Source organism: Carassius carassius, chromosome 5 (genome assembly GCF_963082965.1).
Source record: "Carassius carassius chromosome 5, fCarCar2.1, whole genome shotgun sequence".
Taxonomy (NCBI): domain Eukaryota; kingdom Metazoa; phylum Chordata; class Actinopteri; order Cypriniformes; family Cyprinidae; genus Carassius; species Carassius carassius.
In genome coordinates, this window is record NC_081759.1 from 31073423 (window position 1) to 31090334 (window position 16912).

Below are 16912 nucleotides of genomic sequence, written 5' to 3' on the forward strand. Positions count from 1 at the left end.
GAACCCTTGTTCTAGAGGCTAGATTTCACTGTACAACTTTAGTATCCAAGTAATATACATGTACAAACACTTGATTGTTTTAAACAAATCCATGGTTTTATTGCCAGTACGGATTTAAACAAGATCTTATTGTAAATATATTTCATAAGGGCAAAGTGCTGAATACATCTCATAAAGCAATGTGCTTAATGAATCTTGTCTGCCCTCCTATTGGCCCACCAGGTATTGTGCTGTCTGAATGAAAAAAAGATTCTAACAGATTTGTGCACTTTTATAAATCAAAACTTGATGTAGCTTTGCACACCATTATAGTCACCAAACATTAGTATTAAGAGTAGTTCTAACCAAACACAGCATCAATGAAGATTTCCTCAGCACCAGTGACCTTCGCCATGGCCTCCAGGTCACGGTAGTGCCACCTATTTGCTTCCACATTATTTTTATGGACAAATGGTTTCTTCTGTTCAATTAAACGCATCTCACCAACAAGATCCACAACTTAAGTCACCTTTTAGAAAATATCGACACCTCTTTAACATTTAATTAAATGTAAAAATAATAAAGCAAACGTGTCTGTTGATACTGTTTACACCAGGATTTGATTCAAAAGGAAGAAAGTTTACCTGCCGCTTCATTCTGGTTTCTGGTCTGATTTTATCTTTTGGTACATAAACTCTGTTCACCAAGATAGCGATCCTAAAAATTTGATCCAGAAAGCCATATCAGAGTGCAAAGCAAGTGTATGGAATTCAAATTGTGTGTTTGTACCCCAGATCAGTACAGTAGAATGGTGTAAAGACATTAGTGCCACTCTCCCCGCTAGAGGAAATCCTGCCTGCCTCCCGGGCCTCTCTCTCAGGGTCCACAGGGGATCGGGGCAGGACACACAGTTCTTTAGAGTGGTCAAAGTGTCCTCGTACCTTTACTCGCCTGTACTCCAGCTGCTTAATTTCCTTAGGACTGTCACACACAGATTACATCACCATTTCATCAAAACATGTAATCTTACAAACACTAGAGATTATAGATTATGGCACAGATTTGGAAAGAGACTCACTCTACAGGCAGTGGGATAGGCTCTGAAGTCGTCAGGCTCTGAAGTTCACGGATCAACTCCAACTTCCCTTTTCTGCGTTTCAACTACAAGATCAAATGAAAGGCTTTTCACAAACAGCTAATAGCTGTTTAAGTTGTGGTTTTTATCAGATAAACACCAAGCTCATGCCTGTACCTGCCATGTTCCAAGGCAAAAAGTTGTGACAGGTAGCAACAAGAGAAACCACTTCAGGAAGGAGTCTTCTCCTTTCTCTGTTCCCGCGACAGTGAAACTTGACCGTTGACCATACCTGGCTAGATTACCTATAGGAAAAACATTTTAAAACATTTTAAAAAGTCACATCAGGCTGTCCAAACTGCTCAGGCATAATACCTGAAAGAAAGACAGCTATATTTCAGTCACTAGTCTATTAGAAACTCACTCTTTAACTGTTAACCGATTTTATTTTATACTACTATTAAAAAATTTGGGGTCAGCATTTTATTATTATTAAAAAAATATATAATTTTATTCAGCATGGATGCAGTGGTACAGTCTAACACTGACATTTTGTTGATGATAACAAGAATTGTTTGAACGATTTTGGAATGATCATGACACTGAAAATTGGAGAAATGGCTGCTGAAAATTCAGCTTTGCCTTTACATGATTAAACTACATTAAAATGAAATATATATCGACCTGTTAACTGTCACCCGGCCTCTTGGTGGGCCACCTATGTTTACTTCACTATATTGCAATTAAATCCTAATCTAATCATGACAATCTACAATTGCTGGTCATATAATTAGAATATCATCAAAAAAGTTGATTTATTGTACTAATTCCATTCAAAAAGTGAAACTTGTATATTATATTCATTCATTACACACAGACTGATATATTTCAAATGTTTATTTCTTTTAATTTTGATGATTATAAATGACAACTAAGGAAAATACCAAATGCAGGATCTCAGAAAAGATTCTTGTGAAAAGGTTCAATATTGAAGACACCTGGTGCCACACTCTAATCAGCTAATTAACTCAAAACAACTGCAAAGCCTTTAAATGGTCTCTCAGTCTAGTTCTGTAGGCTACACAATCATCTGGAAGACTGCTGATTTGACAGTTGTCCAAAAGATGACCATTGACAACTTGCACAAGGAGGGCAAGACACAAAAGGTCATTGCAAAAGAGGCTGGCTGTTCACAGAGCTCTGTATCCAAGTACATTAATAGAGAGGCAAAGGGAAGGAAAAGATGTGGTAGAAAAAAAGTGTACAAGCAATAGGGATAATCGCACCCTGGAGAGGATTGTAAAACAAAACTCATTCAAAAGTGTGGGGGAGATTCACAAAGAGTGGACTGCAGCTGGAGTCAGTGCTTCAAGAACCACTACGCACAGACGTTTGCAAGACATGGGTTTCAGCTGTCGCATTCCTTGTATCAAGCCACTCTTGAACAACAGACAGCTTCAGAAGCGTCTCGCTTCAAAAAGGACTGGACTTCTGCTGAGTGGTTCAAAGTTATGTGCTCTGATGAAAGTAAATTTCCTTTGGATATCATGGTCCAAGAGTCTGGAGGAAGAGAGGAGAGGCACACAATCCATGTTGCTTGAGGTCCAGTGTAGCGTTTCCACAGTCAGTGATGGTTTGCAGTGCCATGTCATCTGCTGGTGTTGGTCCACTGTGTTTTCTGAGGTCCAAGGTCAACGCAGCCATATACCAGGAAGTTTTAGAGCACTTCATGCTTCCTGCTGCTGACCAACTTTATGGAGATGCAGATTTCATTTTCCAACAGGACTTGGAACCTGCACACAGTGCCAAAGCTACCAATACCTGGTTTAAGGTCCATGGTATCCCTGTTCTTACTTGGCCAGCAAACTCACCTGACCTTAACCCCATAGAAAATCTATGGGGTATTGGGAAGAGGAAGATGTGATATGTCACACCCAACAATGCAGAAGAGCTGAAGGCCACTATCAGAGCAATCTGGGCTCCAGTACCGCCGCTCCCTATACGCAGAGTACGCAGTCTGCGTAGGGCACCAACTCCCAGAGGGGACACCATCCCAGTTGCTCAAAAAAAAAAAACAGTCATAAAGTTGGCTTGACGTTGGACGTTCGAGAGTCTCAAATTTAGGGGCCGTCTCTAAAGTTACAAGCGATATTGGTATACACTTTTCTAACCTCTGTAGCATTTGAGGAGAATGACTTACAGAGAATGACTTACATAAAAACAACTGTAATTGTTCATCTAGGTGTCAGCTATAATGCACAGTTGAATTGAATGTTTGATATTTATTAAAATAAACTTTAAATCATATGTAAATTATGCTACTTTGTGTTTTTTTTCCCATCATATTTGAGGAAGGGGGGCACAACAATACAATCCTGCTTAGGGCACCCATTTGGCCAGCAGCTGCCCTGCTGGGCTCTCATAACACCTGAGCAGTGCCACAGACTGATCGACTCCATGCCACGCCGCATTGCTGCAGTAATTCAGGCAAAAGGAGCCCCAACTAAGTACTGAGTGCTGTACATGCTCATACTTTTCATTTTCATACTTTTTAGTTGGCAAAGATTTCTAAAAATCCTTTCTTTGTATTGGTCTTAAAGGGTTAGTTCATCGAAAAATCAAAATTATGTCATGTTTGTGTGAAAGTTATTAATGACATAATTTAGATTTTTCGATGAACTAACCCTTTAAGTTATACTCTAATTTTCTGAGATACTGAATTTGGGATTTTCCTTAGTTGTCAGTTATAATCATCAAAATTAAAAGAAATAAACATTTGAAATATATAATATACAAGTTTCACTTTTTGAATGGAATAAGTGAAATAATTCAACTATTTGATGATATTCTAATTATATGACCAGCACCTGTATATATCATTAGAAAGATTTAAGACTCCTAAATAGATATTTTACCAATCTTTTTTGCTAAAAAATTATGCAGGAAAAGTACTATTAATTTATGGCAAGAGTGCACCTCTAAAACCTACATCATAACAGGAGTTCTGACCTTTGTCAAAAAAAAAAAAGTCTTCTTTGTTGCCTTTTTCTCTATCACACTTTAGAAATCATCAGAAATTGTGTATCACTTGAAAACTTAAAATCTCAAAATTCATCCTTTGAAATCCATTTTAAATTCAAACATTACATTATCATGAAAATGATACATCAAAATCATGTTACAAAATGTTTTCAGTCATGAATTATATATATATTTTTTTAAATTTGGTTTGGATCATGCACTTTAAAGTCTATGTTTTAAAAAATGTGAGTGACAGTTAACTGGTTAAAAATTTATTTTAATAACATTCCTCATTATTACAATTAATTGTGTTTTGATTAAACAAATGCAGCCCTGGTGAGAATAACAGACTTATTACTGACCTCAGAGTTTTTAATGGTATTGTAGTGAGTTTAGTCAATAATCAAGAATATAGTAATGAGCAAGCTGAACAGAATTACACCGGAGCTTTGGAGCATCCTGACGACTGAAAACACCCTGTCGTGTCACAAATAGGGTCCTCTTTAGTGAGACGAGATTCTGAGAAAAGAAAAAAATAAAACACAGTTGAGCTGTCGAAGAGTGAGAGTTTGACAACAAACATTTTGATAAAAAATGAAAAACTTATTTTTAAAATCGCTTTATGAGGGGGAAATTAAAATTAATTTACGTAGCCTCTGATTATTTTAGATGCGCTATTAGAGCGCATCAGCATTAATCTGAAACTACTCATGTTGGCTGAAATTGTTATAATCTAAACAGCAACTGCCAGGTCGTAACATGCCCTGAGCACTCGGGGAATGTTTTCAATGTAACCCTTTCCGGGGATTCCGATCCATTCCTGCGCATGCGTGAGATCGTTCACACGCGGGGCATGTTTCTGAATTTGTGTTTGGCGAGGTTATAAGGGATATTGTATATGGTATACATTTCAAGGATTTTATCCGAAGGAGTTTGTAGTTTTTAAGAAGGTACACAAATCCCTTTTATAGCATTCTCAGCTGATGAAACGCACCACAACAGTTTCGACTGAAGTTTTTGATTGAGCGAGGTAAGGTAAATATACCGTACAAGTCAAACGAATAGTGACACGTTTATTAAATGTATTGATTGACATATTTGGTATTGTTGTCCTAAAATACTGCTTAGGTTTAGCAGAACTCTGACTTCGCTAAAATCGTTATTTTGTTTTGAGCTGTTTGGTGATGACTTTACATATCTGCATCAAATGTCTGTATTTATTAATTTGTTGTTCGTTTATTTATAATAGGAAACATGGCCAGCCTTGCTGCGAAGTATGATTACCTAGAGAAGCTGACCCGTAAAGTATGCGTGTCTCACAACCAGGAGCCAAAGATTAGACCCTATGGTAAAGTTGCATATTAATTACTCAGTAAATACCGAACAGACATCTGCAGCAGTTATGCCATTTGTATGGCTGGTTTATTTATTCATTCAAAGTTTTTATTTTCAAAGTCAATAGTAAAAAAAATTAAATATAATGATGAATAAAGTTTTATTTATTCCCCTTTAGTTCCATACCAAGGCAGTGGGGTGAATGATGGTGCTCCTTCAAACAAGAAACAAAAGAACAATCAGAAGCCAACAAAAGGAGATAACATGAGTGCAAATCAAAAGAAACCAATCCTAAAGAGCACTCCGCCTGCAGCACCTCCAACTCAGAAAAAAACTGTCCAGAATGGGATTTCAGAGACACAAAAGAAGACTGAGGGTAAAAAGTAGTTTGTAACGAGAGATTAGTAGTGTATCTAGCATGCCTTATTATTGTTGAATAAAATGCGATTGCATTCTTACTGATTCATTTCTATTAGGCGGGACATCAAAAGAGTTTAATGCTGTAGACATTCTTCGTCAGAGACTTCACCAGAAGATTGAGGAATCTCGAGGACAGGTACATGCTCAAGTTGGACTAAAATATTGAAATTGTCTAAAATGTTATCTCGGTCAAAAGAATGTTAAATGTTTGAATGTTAAGATGCTGAATCACTTTATTCAACGATAGTTCACCCAAAAACAAAACTTCTGTCATCACTTATGATCTTCTGCGGAACACAAAAGAAGATATTTTGAAGAAAGTGGGTAACCAAAGGAGTTTCTGGTCCCCATTGACTTCCAAATTATTATTATTTTTCATACTATGGAAGTCAGACAAACTGTTTGTTTGGCCTCATTGTTTAGAATATCTTAGTTGTGTTCAAAAGAATAACAAAACTCATACAGGTTGAGGGGGAGTAAATGATAACAGAATTACATTTTTCGGATGAACTATCCCTTTAAAAAATGCCATGTTTAATTTTATGGGTCAGAGAAATTGCCCATAAATGCTAAATTATGACTTTTTTGCTGTAAAAACAAGATCAAGTAAAAGTATTAAATAGAAAAAGTTAGATTTATTATATCATTCCTTTAAGAATATTTAAAGCCAAGCCTTTAAGTCTGTTTTTTTCCCCAGGGCCCTCCTAAAGACCCCTCCTCTGAGGAGATAAAGAAGAAACGTGAGAGACGAAAACAAGAAAGGGAGCGTCGGAAGAGGAAAAGAAAAGAGTTTCGAATGAAAAAGTTAGCAGATGCTGCAGGTTTACAGGCAGGAGAAGAGGAGAAAGAGACAGCAAATCAGAAATCACAAAGCACTTCTACATCAAGCCCTCCTGCCAAACAAGAGCAGAGCCTCATAGTCTTCAACAAGATGGAGGTGGGAGAAGACTATGTGGACAAAGGGACAAAGCTGATGGAGAAAAAAAAGAAAAGAAAAGTGAAGGGAACGCTGACTCCGCTCACTGGCAAGAACTACAAACAACTTTTAACACGCATTGAGGCGAGGAAAGCTCACCTGGAGCAGCTTAGAGAGAAGGATGAAGGGAAAGCAAAAAAAGAGGAAGAGAAGATGAGGTGGACCAATGTTCTCTACAAAGCTGAAGGCATGAAAATCAAAGACAACGAGGAACTCTTGTGTGCATCATTGAAGAAGAAGGAGAAAAGGAAGGCTCAGAAAAAAAAGAAGTGGGTACAGAAGAGCCAGCAAGTCGTGGAGAAGATGCAAAAGAGACAAGACAAGCGGAGAAGGAATATTAAGAAACGCAAGGATGCCAAGATGGAGAAACGCAAACAGAGGGCAAGGAAAAAGGGTTGTGTCCTGCCTGAGGATCTCAAGAAGGCCAGCTTCTAGGCAGAAAGGATGAAAAGAAGTGAGAATTGGTAAAAGGCAGAAAGGATCATGCTCTTGGGGACTTCGCCTTGTTTAAGAGCATTTAAAAAAAAAAAATTCAATAATGAAATGTTTTCTTCTGTTGTCACTTTTAAGATGTCAACTTTATAAAGAACGTATTTTGTGTCCATATTTTGTGTCCATATTTTGTCAACCCAAGGTTGGGCATTTATCTACATAAGTGCATTTTATCCAAAGTGACCTACGATAGATGTACATAACCAATTTGTCACAGAGCCAACAATATTAATGGTGTACTATTAAAGGTATATTAGAATGCTAGGTGAGGAAACCAGTTTTTTTTTCTCTTTTTCTGTTATGCATATTTAAAATTGTACAATAAGAATGGTCGCTACAAATATATACAACAACGTATATGTCAATTGGCGTTAGCAGTCACTGGCCCTGCCCACAGCGGAAGTACTCTTACAAAAATAAAGAGTGCTGCCTAAAGGAGGAGCTCTGCTCGAATTCTCATTGGCTCAGACTGCGGAAGGCGCTTGAGAAGACATGTGACGTCATTAACAGCTGGGAGAAACAAGGTTGGGTGCAAAATAGAAAGTTTTGTGTATTCGTTTTTTAGATTACAATATGAATTCGTCATTTACCACAGTATTTTATGCCCTGTTTGTCTCTTAAATCTCCAAATTTTAAGGACAAGAATGCGATCATGTTACTGAATTATCGACTGAGACATTTAAAGATTGACCGTTCAACTGCTAGAGATTTGCCGTGTTTCTAATCTCTTACTATGTGTGTTACTGATTTACGGCTTTAGCAGTAAAGCTGTTTTGAAACACTCGAATGTGGAGAAGAGTGGCGATAAATGGACCTTGGCTGTCAATCAGATTAGTAAACGCGGGTTTTCATAAGGTATGAGATATTTCACACTCGATCGTTTCACCTGTATGCATGATCAAGCTGCGGTTTAGTAATGTGCAATTATTTTTTCTTATTGCATGATTTTCTTCTCGATTACGCAGGGCAAAATGTCTCGTAAGTTGCACGCGAGAAGAATTGAAGGAATTGACAAGAACATATGGTATTTGAGTTTCATGGCCTATAAATCAAGTGAAAGTATAAATTGGTAGACTGTAAGTTAATCATATAGTGCTTACACGGCACTTACCAAATAAGGAAATACATTAATATAAAATAGCGCATTGAGTTATAACTAAATATATTTATTATTATTATTATTATGCAACAAATGTAATCTACTTAACGGACGTTTTTAGCTATGAACGTCTTTTTCTTTATTTTTTCCCGTTTTATTATTATTATTTACATCAACATGAATAATACAATACCAAAGTTCACTGCTGGTTATATATGCTTTATAATCGTGTATGTGACCAATAAAACATCTTGATCAATAACAATGTCCTCCATTTTTAAAATTGATAATCGCAATAACAGTTTTGATCGCAAGATGGCGCCAATTAGAAACTCTAGTATTTCAGTGAGCTGTGTAATAATAGTTTAGTATTCCCACAAGTAAATGAACTAAAAAAAATTTTTTTTAATGTTTTAAACGGCATGTTATTCCTTTTGTGTATGTCATCTGTAGGGTGGAATTCACTCAGCTGGCTGCTGACTACAAGGCTGTGAACCTGGGTCAGGGGTTCCCTGATTTCTCCCCTCCTAGTTTTGTTCAGGAGGCTTTCTGCAAAGCCCTGAATGGAGGTTTCTCTATGCACCAGTACACTCGTGCTTTTGTAAGAAATTAAAAATACAAGTCCTTTGCTCGCTTTCAATGTGCAGTTTGTTTAGTAAATGATCAACTATCACTGCATAATAATAAGTACATAAGTGAACCTTTGCTAAACAATCTTAAATATGCGGTCATACAGGGCCACCCAAATCTTGTGAAGATCCTGGCCAAGTTCTTCAGTAGGATTATTGGTCGGGAAATAGACCCAATGGAGGATATCTTGGTTTCTGTAGGAGCATATCAAGCACTTTTCTGTACCTTCCAGGCTCTCATTGATGAGGGTGATGAGGTGACAATATTCATATTCAGTTAGTAGACAATAAACAAAACACTGTTTATGTTCAATATGTGATATCAGATAGCATTTGTTTCCCTTTATTGTGTAGGTGATTATTGTGGAGCCATTCTTTGACTGTTATCAGCCAATGGTAATGATGGCGGGAGGAACAGCTATATACGTGCCCCTTAAACCAGTATGTTCATATATCACGTGACAAGATCTGTTTGCTTGATCTGAGATTTAAAGGTTTGTTTTGAATAATATTCGCTGTGTATTAACAGAGGGAAGGATGTGGTCCTGTTCTATCCAGTGCTGACTGGGTGTTGTCTCCTGAAGAGTTGGCGAGTAAATTTAGTCCTCGTACCAAAGCCATTGTCATTAACACTCCTAATAACCCTCTTGGCAAGGTGAGTCAGTCACCAACAAAGGGAGGACAGTTTTACCCATTCTTATATTGTTGTCCAATCTGTTCTTATACGAGTGAATTTCATGAAACTGTCAAGAAAATCAAATCAAAAGAATTAACTTAAAATGTAATTGTTTTAAAAATAAATCTGTTGTAACATCATAAATGTATTTACTGTCACTTTTGGCCATTTTAATGCATCATTGCTGAAGAAAAGTATTAATTTCTTTAAAAAAAAAAATCTTACTGACCCTAGATGTTTGAATGGAAATGTAATTAATATAAAAATGTAAACATAGTTGACTTTTCAGGTCAGTGTGTACAATTTTTACCACAAAGACAAATTCAGCATAATCTTAAGTGGTTTCTTGAAGGTCTACCAGCAGAAGGAACTTCAGATGATTGCTGACTTATGCATTAAACATGACGTCATTTGCATCAGCGATGAGGTGTACGAGTGGCTCACGTATAATGGAACAAAACATGTGAAAATCGGTAAGAGCAGAAGTGTGCAGGTAATGCGATTAATCACAGTTTTGTGGACTTTTAAAGTAACATACCTTTTTTTTGACAGCCAGCCTGCCAGGTATGTGGGAACGCACTGTCACCATTGGGAGTGCAGGCAAGACTTTCAGTGCCACAGGATGGAAGGTGAGATGGTCGAATTCAACAGGATTTGTTTCTTGGAGTGTTATATCCCTCTGTTGACTGGCTGGAAGTGTCATGGTGAAAAGGTTCAATATGCATACACAGCATGCAGGTCATTAAATGACTCTATTATGTTAATGTAGGTGGGTTGGGCAATGGGATCAAGACATATCTTAAAGCACTTAAAAACCGTCCATCAGAATTCAGTGTACCACTGTGCCACAGCTGCCCAGGTAAAACAGTGCTCATTTTTAAGGCGTAAAATTTGTGTAATTTGTTTTCAGTGGGCTGACATTGTCTAATGTTGTTCTTAAGGAGGCCGTAGCAGTAGGTTTTCAGAGGGAATATGATGTATTTGGCACAGAGGAAAGCTATTTCCACCAGTTACCCTTACATCTTCATGAAAAGCGTCTGAGGCTGGCAGATTGTTTGAAGAGCGTTGGCCTAAAACCTATACTACCCCAAGGAGGATACTTCATGATCGCAGATATTTCAAATCTTAGTAAGTAACAGAGACAAAAAGGTAGAGCAAAGTATTAAAGCAACAACTTTGATTAATGCATGGATTATACATCTATAATTTTCATATCTGAGAATTCTAGAATCCAGAGATGACGTGCATTTATGTTTTTGACATCTTTTGAGCTCTTATTTATGGTAATAAACACATAATTTATTGTTCCTACACTTTTTTTTTCCAGGTTTATTTAACAAAGATATAAAAAAAAATCATTTTATAGGGTTTGCACTTACGAAGATATACTGTGTGTGTGTATATATATATATATATATATATATATATATATATATATAATCTATTATAGAATTATACAAAATATCTATTATACTGTAAAAAAAAAAAAAAAAAAAACTTGAAAGTTTAAGGCAACCAGCTTCAGGGGATTTTTGAGTTTTCTCAACTTTAGATTTTTTTTTACAGTGTATAGAATATTTCTATAATTTAGGGTTTTATTAATTTCCAGAAAAAGTTTAAAGTTCTCTGATATATCCAGGTTTTCCATGAGTAGGGGAATCTTCATAATATGAGAAATCAAAGTATAAAAAAGCTACACTGTGTGATAGCAATTTTAATTGTTTTGACATGATTATTTCAAAATAAAGTTTGTTTTTAATATTGCCTTTCGTTTATAAATGTTTTTCTACAAGATGTTGACCTTACTGAACCTAGCACTGAAGATGAACCCTATGACTACAGATTTGTGAAATGGCTCATAAAAGAGAAGGTAAGCAAAAACATGGCATTTACAATGGGTTATAAAAAATTCTCATATAGTGACATCCGTGAGCAAATTAAGTTATTTAAATTCTCTTTTTCTGAATAGGGACTGGCCACTATCCCTGTGTCTGCATTCTACAGCCCGGAACACAGAAATGAATTCCAGAAATACATCCGATTCTGTTTCGTTAAGGTATTTTTACCACAAATGCAGAACACAAAATTTCAAACTTTCCAAAAATAAAGTTCTTTATAATTATTTAGGATGTTAATGTTGTAACAATAACAATAATATTAAGTATATTTAATTTATTATCTTGTTAGAAACCGCTGCATTGTTAATTTTATGCTTTAGAGACTCATTAAGTTTAGTTAACTTCATTAAAAGTCATTTTACTTTAAATTGCTTTCTGTAAGTGAATAGTACATCATGATACTAAATCAGGAAAAGTGATTTCCATTGTGATCTGTTCACCTTGTTATAATGTTGTATATTATTTAATTAATCTTTTTGTCAACATTAATAGGAGGACTCAACCCTGCAAGCAGCAGAGGACATACTGAGGCAGTGGAGTGACAGCAAATGAAACATTTTGACAGTACAAGCCTAAAAAAATTAAAAAGCAAGAGATCATACACAATAACAAATCTTAAATGAGACTGGTTTGTGGTAGTTTGGGATATGAATATTTTTTTTAAAGTGTTATTAGGCTTAAGATTGACTATATGCCAGATGAACAGATGGTGCTAATTGCATCACAAAACAGAGGTATGAAAATCTTGCGTGGCATGTGTGGTTAAAAAAGGAAATTAGAATCACTGTTCCCATGATAACAATAAATATAATGTAATATTAGTATCAGTATAATTTTATGCTCAAAACACATGAGTGGGTGCAATCTTTTCAACTGCTTAAGCATTATTGTTCTTTGATTGTAATGTTCTCTCACTTTTTTTGGGCATTGTGTTGACACATATTTCCTTCCTCTCTGGATTATACCTTGAATCGCATCACTGCCTGTAATTACTGGATCCACTCCCAAGTTACGAATTACAAATCAATAGATTTCATTTCATGTTAAACTGTTTTATTAATTTGTACAATGGAAGTGTTATGTTGAGCCACTTCCATAAAAATATTGCTAACTACCTCATACATCTGCATGTAAATCTAATCACTGTATTTGTGGATGTTCTGAACACTGTCACCAATAACATGTTTTTTTTTTGGCACATTTCTGCAGGAGGAAGCAATAAAGTTTAATTTTCACACACTGATATATGTTTAAAATAATAGACACAATTAAAAAATGTTTACATTTTATTTCTATAATATAAAATTAAAGCATATAGCCTTTGTTATTACAGTAGATCATTGGGTAAATGAAAATGCAATATTCCCATCAATATTGCCAAATCCACTGCAACCTAAAAGGAAACAAGGTCATAGTGGGGACGTGGTTCAATTTCTTTTTCGCCAAGAAATTTATTTGACCCTTTCCATTAATAGTATACATTAAAAAGTACTTACTACACTTAGAATGTGAATTATTGAGAGGTATATTGCTGAACTTTACACAGAGGTCATAAACAATCAACACTAACAGCAAAAACTTCAGAAGAAAATGTTTGTTCTGTTAGACTCTCTGTATAGACATTTTACTATGGATACATATCACAGTGTGACTTTGTTTCTTTTTTTTCACTCTGATATTTTCATTACTTGTGCAACCTGACAAATTCTGATTAAAAAAAAAGGAAAATTATAAAAATTCTCAGATGTGTTTTGTAGGAAGGGATGAGTTGAGGATTAAATTTGCAAGAAGAATGGGCTTATTATTAATTATAAAAATAAAATAAAAAGCAACCAAAACAACCCCATTGAGGAAAACAGATAGACAGGATCAGGAAACAACAAGGATATATTATGAACTGCAAACACAAGGAGAATAAATAGGGAGCAAACAAAAGGCAGGTAACAATGGAAATGCAAGTGGCACAACTGAACCAATAATTCGGTAACAAGGTGAGCAGGATTAGACATGAGAGCACATGGCACACAGAAACAAACAAAACAAAGCCATGTGCTCATGCAAAACAAGACATGAACAGGCAGCTATGATAAAAACTCATGAGCTGCGTGTTCACACAAAACAGGGCAAAAAAGCACACAGCTGTGCTAACACAAACCATGTTGCCAGGGCCATAGCTGGGGTTTGCGAGGCCCCGGTGAAGGTTGTACCAGTGGGCCCTGTTTGAAATTGTTTAATTTATATGTTCATTCTATTCATTTATTTGTGCTAATTGCACAATGTTTAAGTTGTCTCATGTTTGTTGGTGTCCAGGTACAGAAAACAATTATAATATAGCACTGCATAGTCTTCAATGTAAAGATTTAATTAACAGTCACACCAAAATGTATTCAGACACCTTCAACATTTCTTACATTTATCACAGTTTATTTGCTCTAGTTTATAAAATGGTAATAAAATATGACAAGATCTCAGAGTTAAATTGTGTCAGAACAAATTAATCTTGAAAATGTCAGATAACTTTGATAGAAAGGTTTGTAATGGATAACAATCAACCAAAACTTCAGACAGTTGTTAGTATGACAATATTTACACAACTATCAATACTTTGTTGAACATAACCAAGCAATCACAAGACAAGAGTGCACAGTGAGTGAATGAATACACAACTTGTTAAAGACATGAAATGAAAAGACGTGAGTATCCAAACCCAGCACGAACTGAAGCCACGCTGCGTACTCCCACGAAGACAAGACATGAGTGCTCTGTCACAAAACCATGAATAAACTATAAGTAACCTCTGAAGTACACAAACAGAGTGATGAGGTGTGCCTTAGGATGAGCAAGCATCATTGCGACATATTCTTCTCAGTTACCATTTATAAGACAAAAACATATCAAACCGAAAAAAGAAAAACTAGTTCATCTGTGAAGTCTTTTCCTTTTTTTCTTTTTTTTTGTCATCCTGTGAATCCTTTATATTTATACACAAAGACTTGCAAATTCTCTTGTGGCTTATAGGGGATGGTGCTCCTGTTTGATTTCATTCTTATACCTTATTTATAAGTGTATAAGTGGTGGAATTTACAATGTTTAATCTCACCTTGTGAACATTAGCAGAATCAGAACATAGTCAAATATGCTAACACTCACCACTTAGACCAACAGCGGCTAAACATAATGACACTCCTGCCTTTTTATAGAGCTGCTTATAGATGAATTGCTGAACTTTGCAACATTATTCTGAACTAAACTGAACCTGAATAATGATGCTATCTTCTGTAGAGCTGTAATAAAGCTGAAATTAAATTCATTTAATAAATAATGATTTTTTTTTTAACACTGACATTGTTGCTTTTTAACATGAAGCTACTTCAAAACATTGCCTGTTGATGTGTGTACACTTAAAAATAAAGCTGCTTAAAAGGTTCTTCACAGCGATGCCAAGAACCATTTTTGGTTCCACAAAGAACTATTCAGTCAAAGATACTTTAAAAAACCATCTCTTTCTTACATTTATATAATCTGAAGAACCTTCTTTCACCACAAAGAACCTTTTGTGAATGTCCTACAGATGTTAAAGGTTCTTTATGGAACTATTTAGAATAAGTCTCTTCTATGGCATCGTGAAGCTCCTTTAATATTAAGAGTGTATATGTGTTTTTTTGGCACTGGGATAGCCAAAATGACACTACAGGACAAGCGGTTTGGTTTGGAGAATGGATGATGGATGAATATTGCACCAAAGAAAACACTTTTACTGACTTTGAGTAAGTTTAATTCTCAGTAATGTTGCAATATTAAAACAAAAAGTGCATGGTTACAAAACCTAAGTTGACCAACTTCCTTTTACCTCAGAGGAAAGAGTGATTTCTTGAATATTGTTACATAAGAAAAAAAAAAACCTTTTACTTCCGCAAATACACTATACTGATCAAAATAAATAAATAAAAAAATGTAAGTGAGCATATAACAAGTTTACACAAGTTAGGTGTAAAACTTCCAATTTTACACAAAGATCAAGAGTCGAAATTCGGCACACACCTGGCACAAGATCCAGCAAAGTTACAGAGAAAACAGCATAACAAGGGCTGGTTGATTTCACTTAGATTACTTTTAAATGTTTTTTTTTTCATGTCTCCCTTATTTGACACACTAGATTCAAATCATCAGCTTGTTAGGAGCAAGCATTAAAGTGCTTGAATTGTCACAGAGAGCTAGCCATCATTCATGCACCTAAACACTGTTGCCATTGCTATTTTTTAAACCACTTCACTGGGTTAGCCCAGCATGTGTTCTGGCCCATATTCACCCAGCCTCTGGGCTCATTTATATATATTCATTTTAGGAGCCACGGTTATACATTTTTGACTCTTAATTTGAAAGCACCCTTTAACTTGCATATTATGAATCACCGAGAACATGGGTTCAACTAAAAATCATTGCTAGTGTTTTACTGAAAAAAGTGTATATTTGTGTTATGCATAAACAGTGAAAACATTTAGTAGTTTTGCAAAGGGGTACTTCACCCAAAAATGAAATTTGCACATTAAACACACACACCTACACAAACTCCACCCAGTATTCCTTAACATTGCAAAACACACATGCAGACCTTTCTATAAAAAAGAGCTGAACACTTGCAAACATCACTGAGAGCAGATTCTTGGTACTGAATTGACATGGCGATGCAGAACTACCCAGCACCTGGGGAGAGCATGAAGCAGGACGGCAGTCTCTCCACTGCCCAGCCAGTAGTGCTCTCCATGCCTGACCAAAAAGTCAATGATGACATCATTTTCTCCACATTCAATCTTCACTTCTGTAACCCTTGCTGTCTTGGTTTTGGGGCATTTTACAACTCAATAAAGGTAAGCAATATACATATATGAAATTATATAACTGTCCTGCTGCTTTAAAGATACCTGAAGCTTATCATATATTTTTTTTTGTGTATCAGGCCAGGGACATCAGATTGCTTGGAGACATCCCAATGGCACGGTCTTATGCCACTAGAGCTCGCAAACTAAACATTGCTGCCGCCATTATTGGATCCATCTCTTTACTTATCTTCATTATTGTCATTGCCAAGTCATTTAGTTCAGTCACATCAAGTGTTCATCGTTATTAACTTCTTCAAAGAATTAAATGTCTGAATGTTTTTATTTGCCTGTCATTAAAACAGTTATATATTGTTGAAACTTTGGTTTGTTCTTGTTTGGTCATTGTCATATAAATATAGCATACATTATATACAATACACATTAGTTGTATATGCAGTTCCGCTGTGTATTTATTTTTTAGAATGTGTGATA

At 35.7% G+C, this 16912-nt stretch overlaps 3 protein-coding genes across 4 annotated transcripts; all 3 read left to right on the forward strand.

Moving 5' to 3' along the window:
• Positions 1 to 4849: 4849 nt before the first annotated feature.
• surf6 (surfeit 6) lies at positions 4850 to 7412 on the forward strand. 2 transcript variants are annotated; one of them, XM_059550591.1, is made up of 5 exons: positions 4850 to 5110; positions 5325 to 5423; positions 5589 to 5786; positions 5887 to 5966; positions 6528 to 7412. In XM_059550591.1, the coding sequence occupies exons 2-5, from the start codon at positions 5330 to 5332 to the stop codon at positions 7239 to 7241; spliced, it is 1086 nt and encodes a 361-aa protein (XP_059406574.1). In that variant the 5' UTR covers positions 4850 to 5110; positions 5325 to 5329; the 3' UTR covers positions 7242 to 7412. The 2 variants fall into 2 exon arrangements, with proteins under 2 accessions (XP_059406574.1, XP_059406573.1); XM_059550590.1 differs by having other exon boundaries at positions 4851 to 5105.
• Positions 7413 to 7803: 391 nt separating this feature from the next.
• Positions 7804 to 12837, forward strand: kyat1 (kynurenine aminotransferase 1). Its single transcript, XM_059550588.1, has 13 exons — positions 7804 to 8153; positions 8264 to 8322; positions 8851 to 8998; positions 9134 to 9283; positions 9381 to 9467; positions 9556 to 9681; positions 10055 to 10175; positions 10255 to 10331; positions 10472 to 10561; positions 10644 to 10830; positions 11496 to 11572; positions 11672 to 11758; positions 12093 to 12837. The coding sequence occupies exons 1-13, from the start codon at positions 8085 to 8087 to the stop codon at positions 12150 to 12152; spliced, it is 1338 nt and encodes a 445-aa protein (XP_059406571.1). The 5' UTR covers positions 7804 to 8084; the 3' UTR covers positions 12153 to 12837.
• A 3399-nt stretch (positions 12838 to 16236) lies between these two features.
• On the forward strand, positions 16237 to 16798 carry ifitm1 (interferon induced transmembrane protein 1). Its single transcript, XM_059549193.1, has 2 exons — positions 16237 to 16468; positions 16558 to 16798. Exons 1-2 carry the CDS (start codon positions 16280 to 16282, stop codon positions 16726 to 16728), a joined length of 360 nt encoding a protein of 119 aa, XP_059405176.1. The 5' UTR covers positions 16237 to 16279; the 3' UTR covers positions 16729 to 16798.
• Positions 16799 to 16912: the final 114 nt, after the last annotated feature.

Excerpts from the sequence above, each read along its gene's own strand:
- surf6 (XM_059550591.1), top strand. The coding sequence starts at position 5,330 with ATGGCCAGCCTTGCTGCGAAGTATGATTACCTAGAGAAGCTGACCCGT. Across the intron at positions 5,424-5,588 it reads GCCAAAGATTAGACCCTATG|TTCCATACCAAGGCAGTGGG; the intron begins GTAAAGTTGCAT and ends ATTCCCCTTTAG. Across the intron at positions 5,787-5,886 it reads GACACAAAAGAAGACTGAGG|GCGGGACATCAAAAGAGTTT; the intron begins GTAAAAAGTAGT and ends CATTTCTATTAG.
- kyat1 (XM_059550588.1), top strand. The coding sequence starts at position 8,085 with ATGTGGAGAAGAGTGGCGATAAATGGACCTTGGCTGTCAATCAGATTA. Across the intron at positions 9,468-9,555 it reads TATACGTGCCCCTTAAACCA|AGGGAAGGATGTGGTCCTGT; the intron begins GTATGTTCATAT and ends GTGTATTAACAG. Across the intron at positions 10,831-11,495 it reads CGCAGATATTTCAAATCTTA|ATGTTGACCTTACTGAACCT; the intron begins GTAAGTAACAGA and ends TTTTTCTACAAG.
- ifitm1 (XM_059549193.1), top strand. The coding sequence starts at position 16,280 with ATGGCGATGCAGAACTACCCAGCACCTGGGGAGAGCATGAAGCAGGAC. Across the intron at positions 16,469-16,557 it reads CATTTTACAACTCAATAAAG|GCCAGGGACATCAGATTGCT; the intron begins GTAAGCAATATA and ends TTTGTGTATCAG.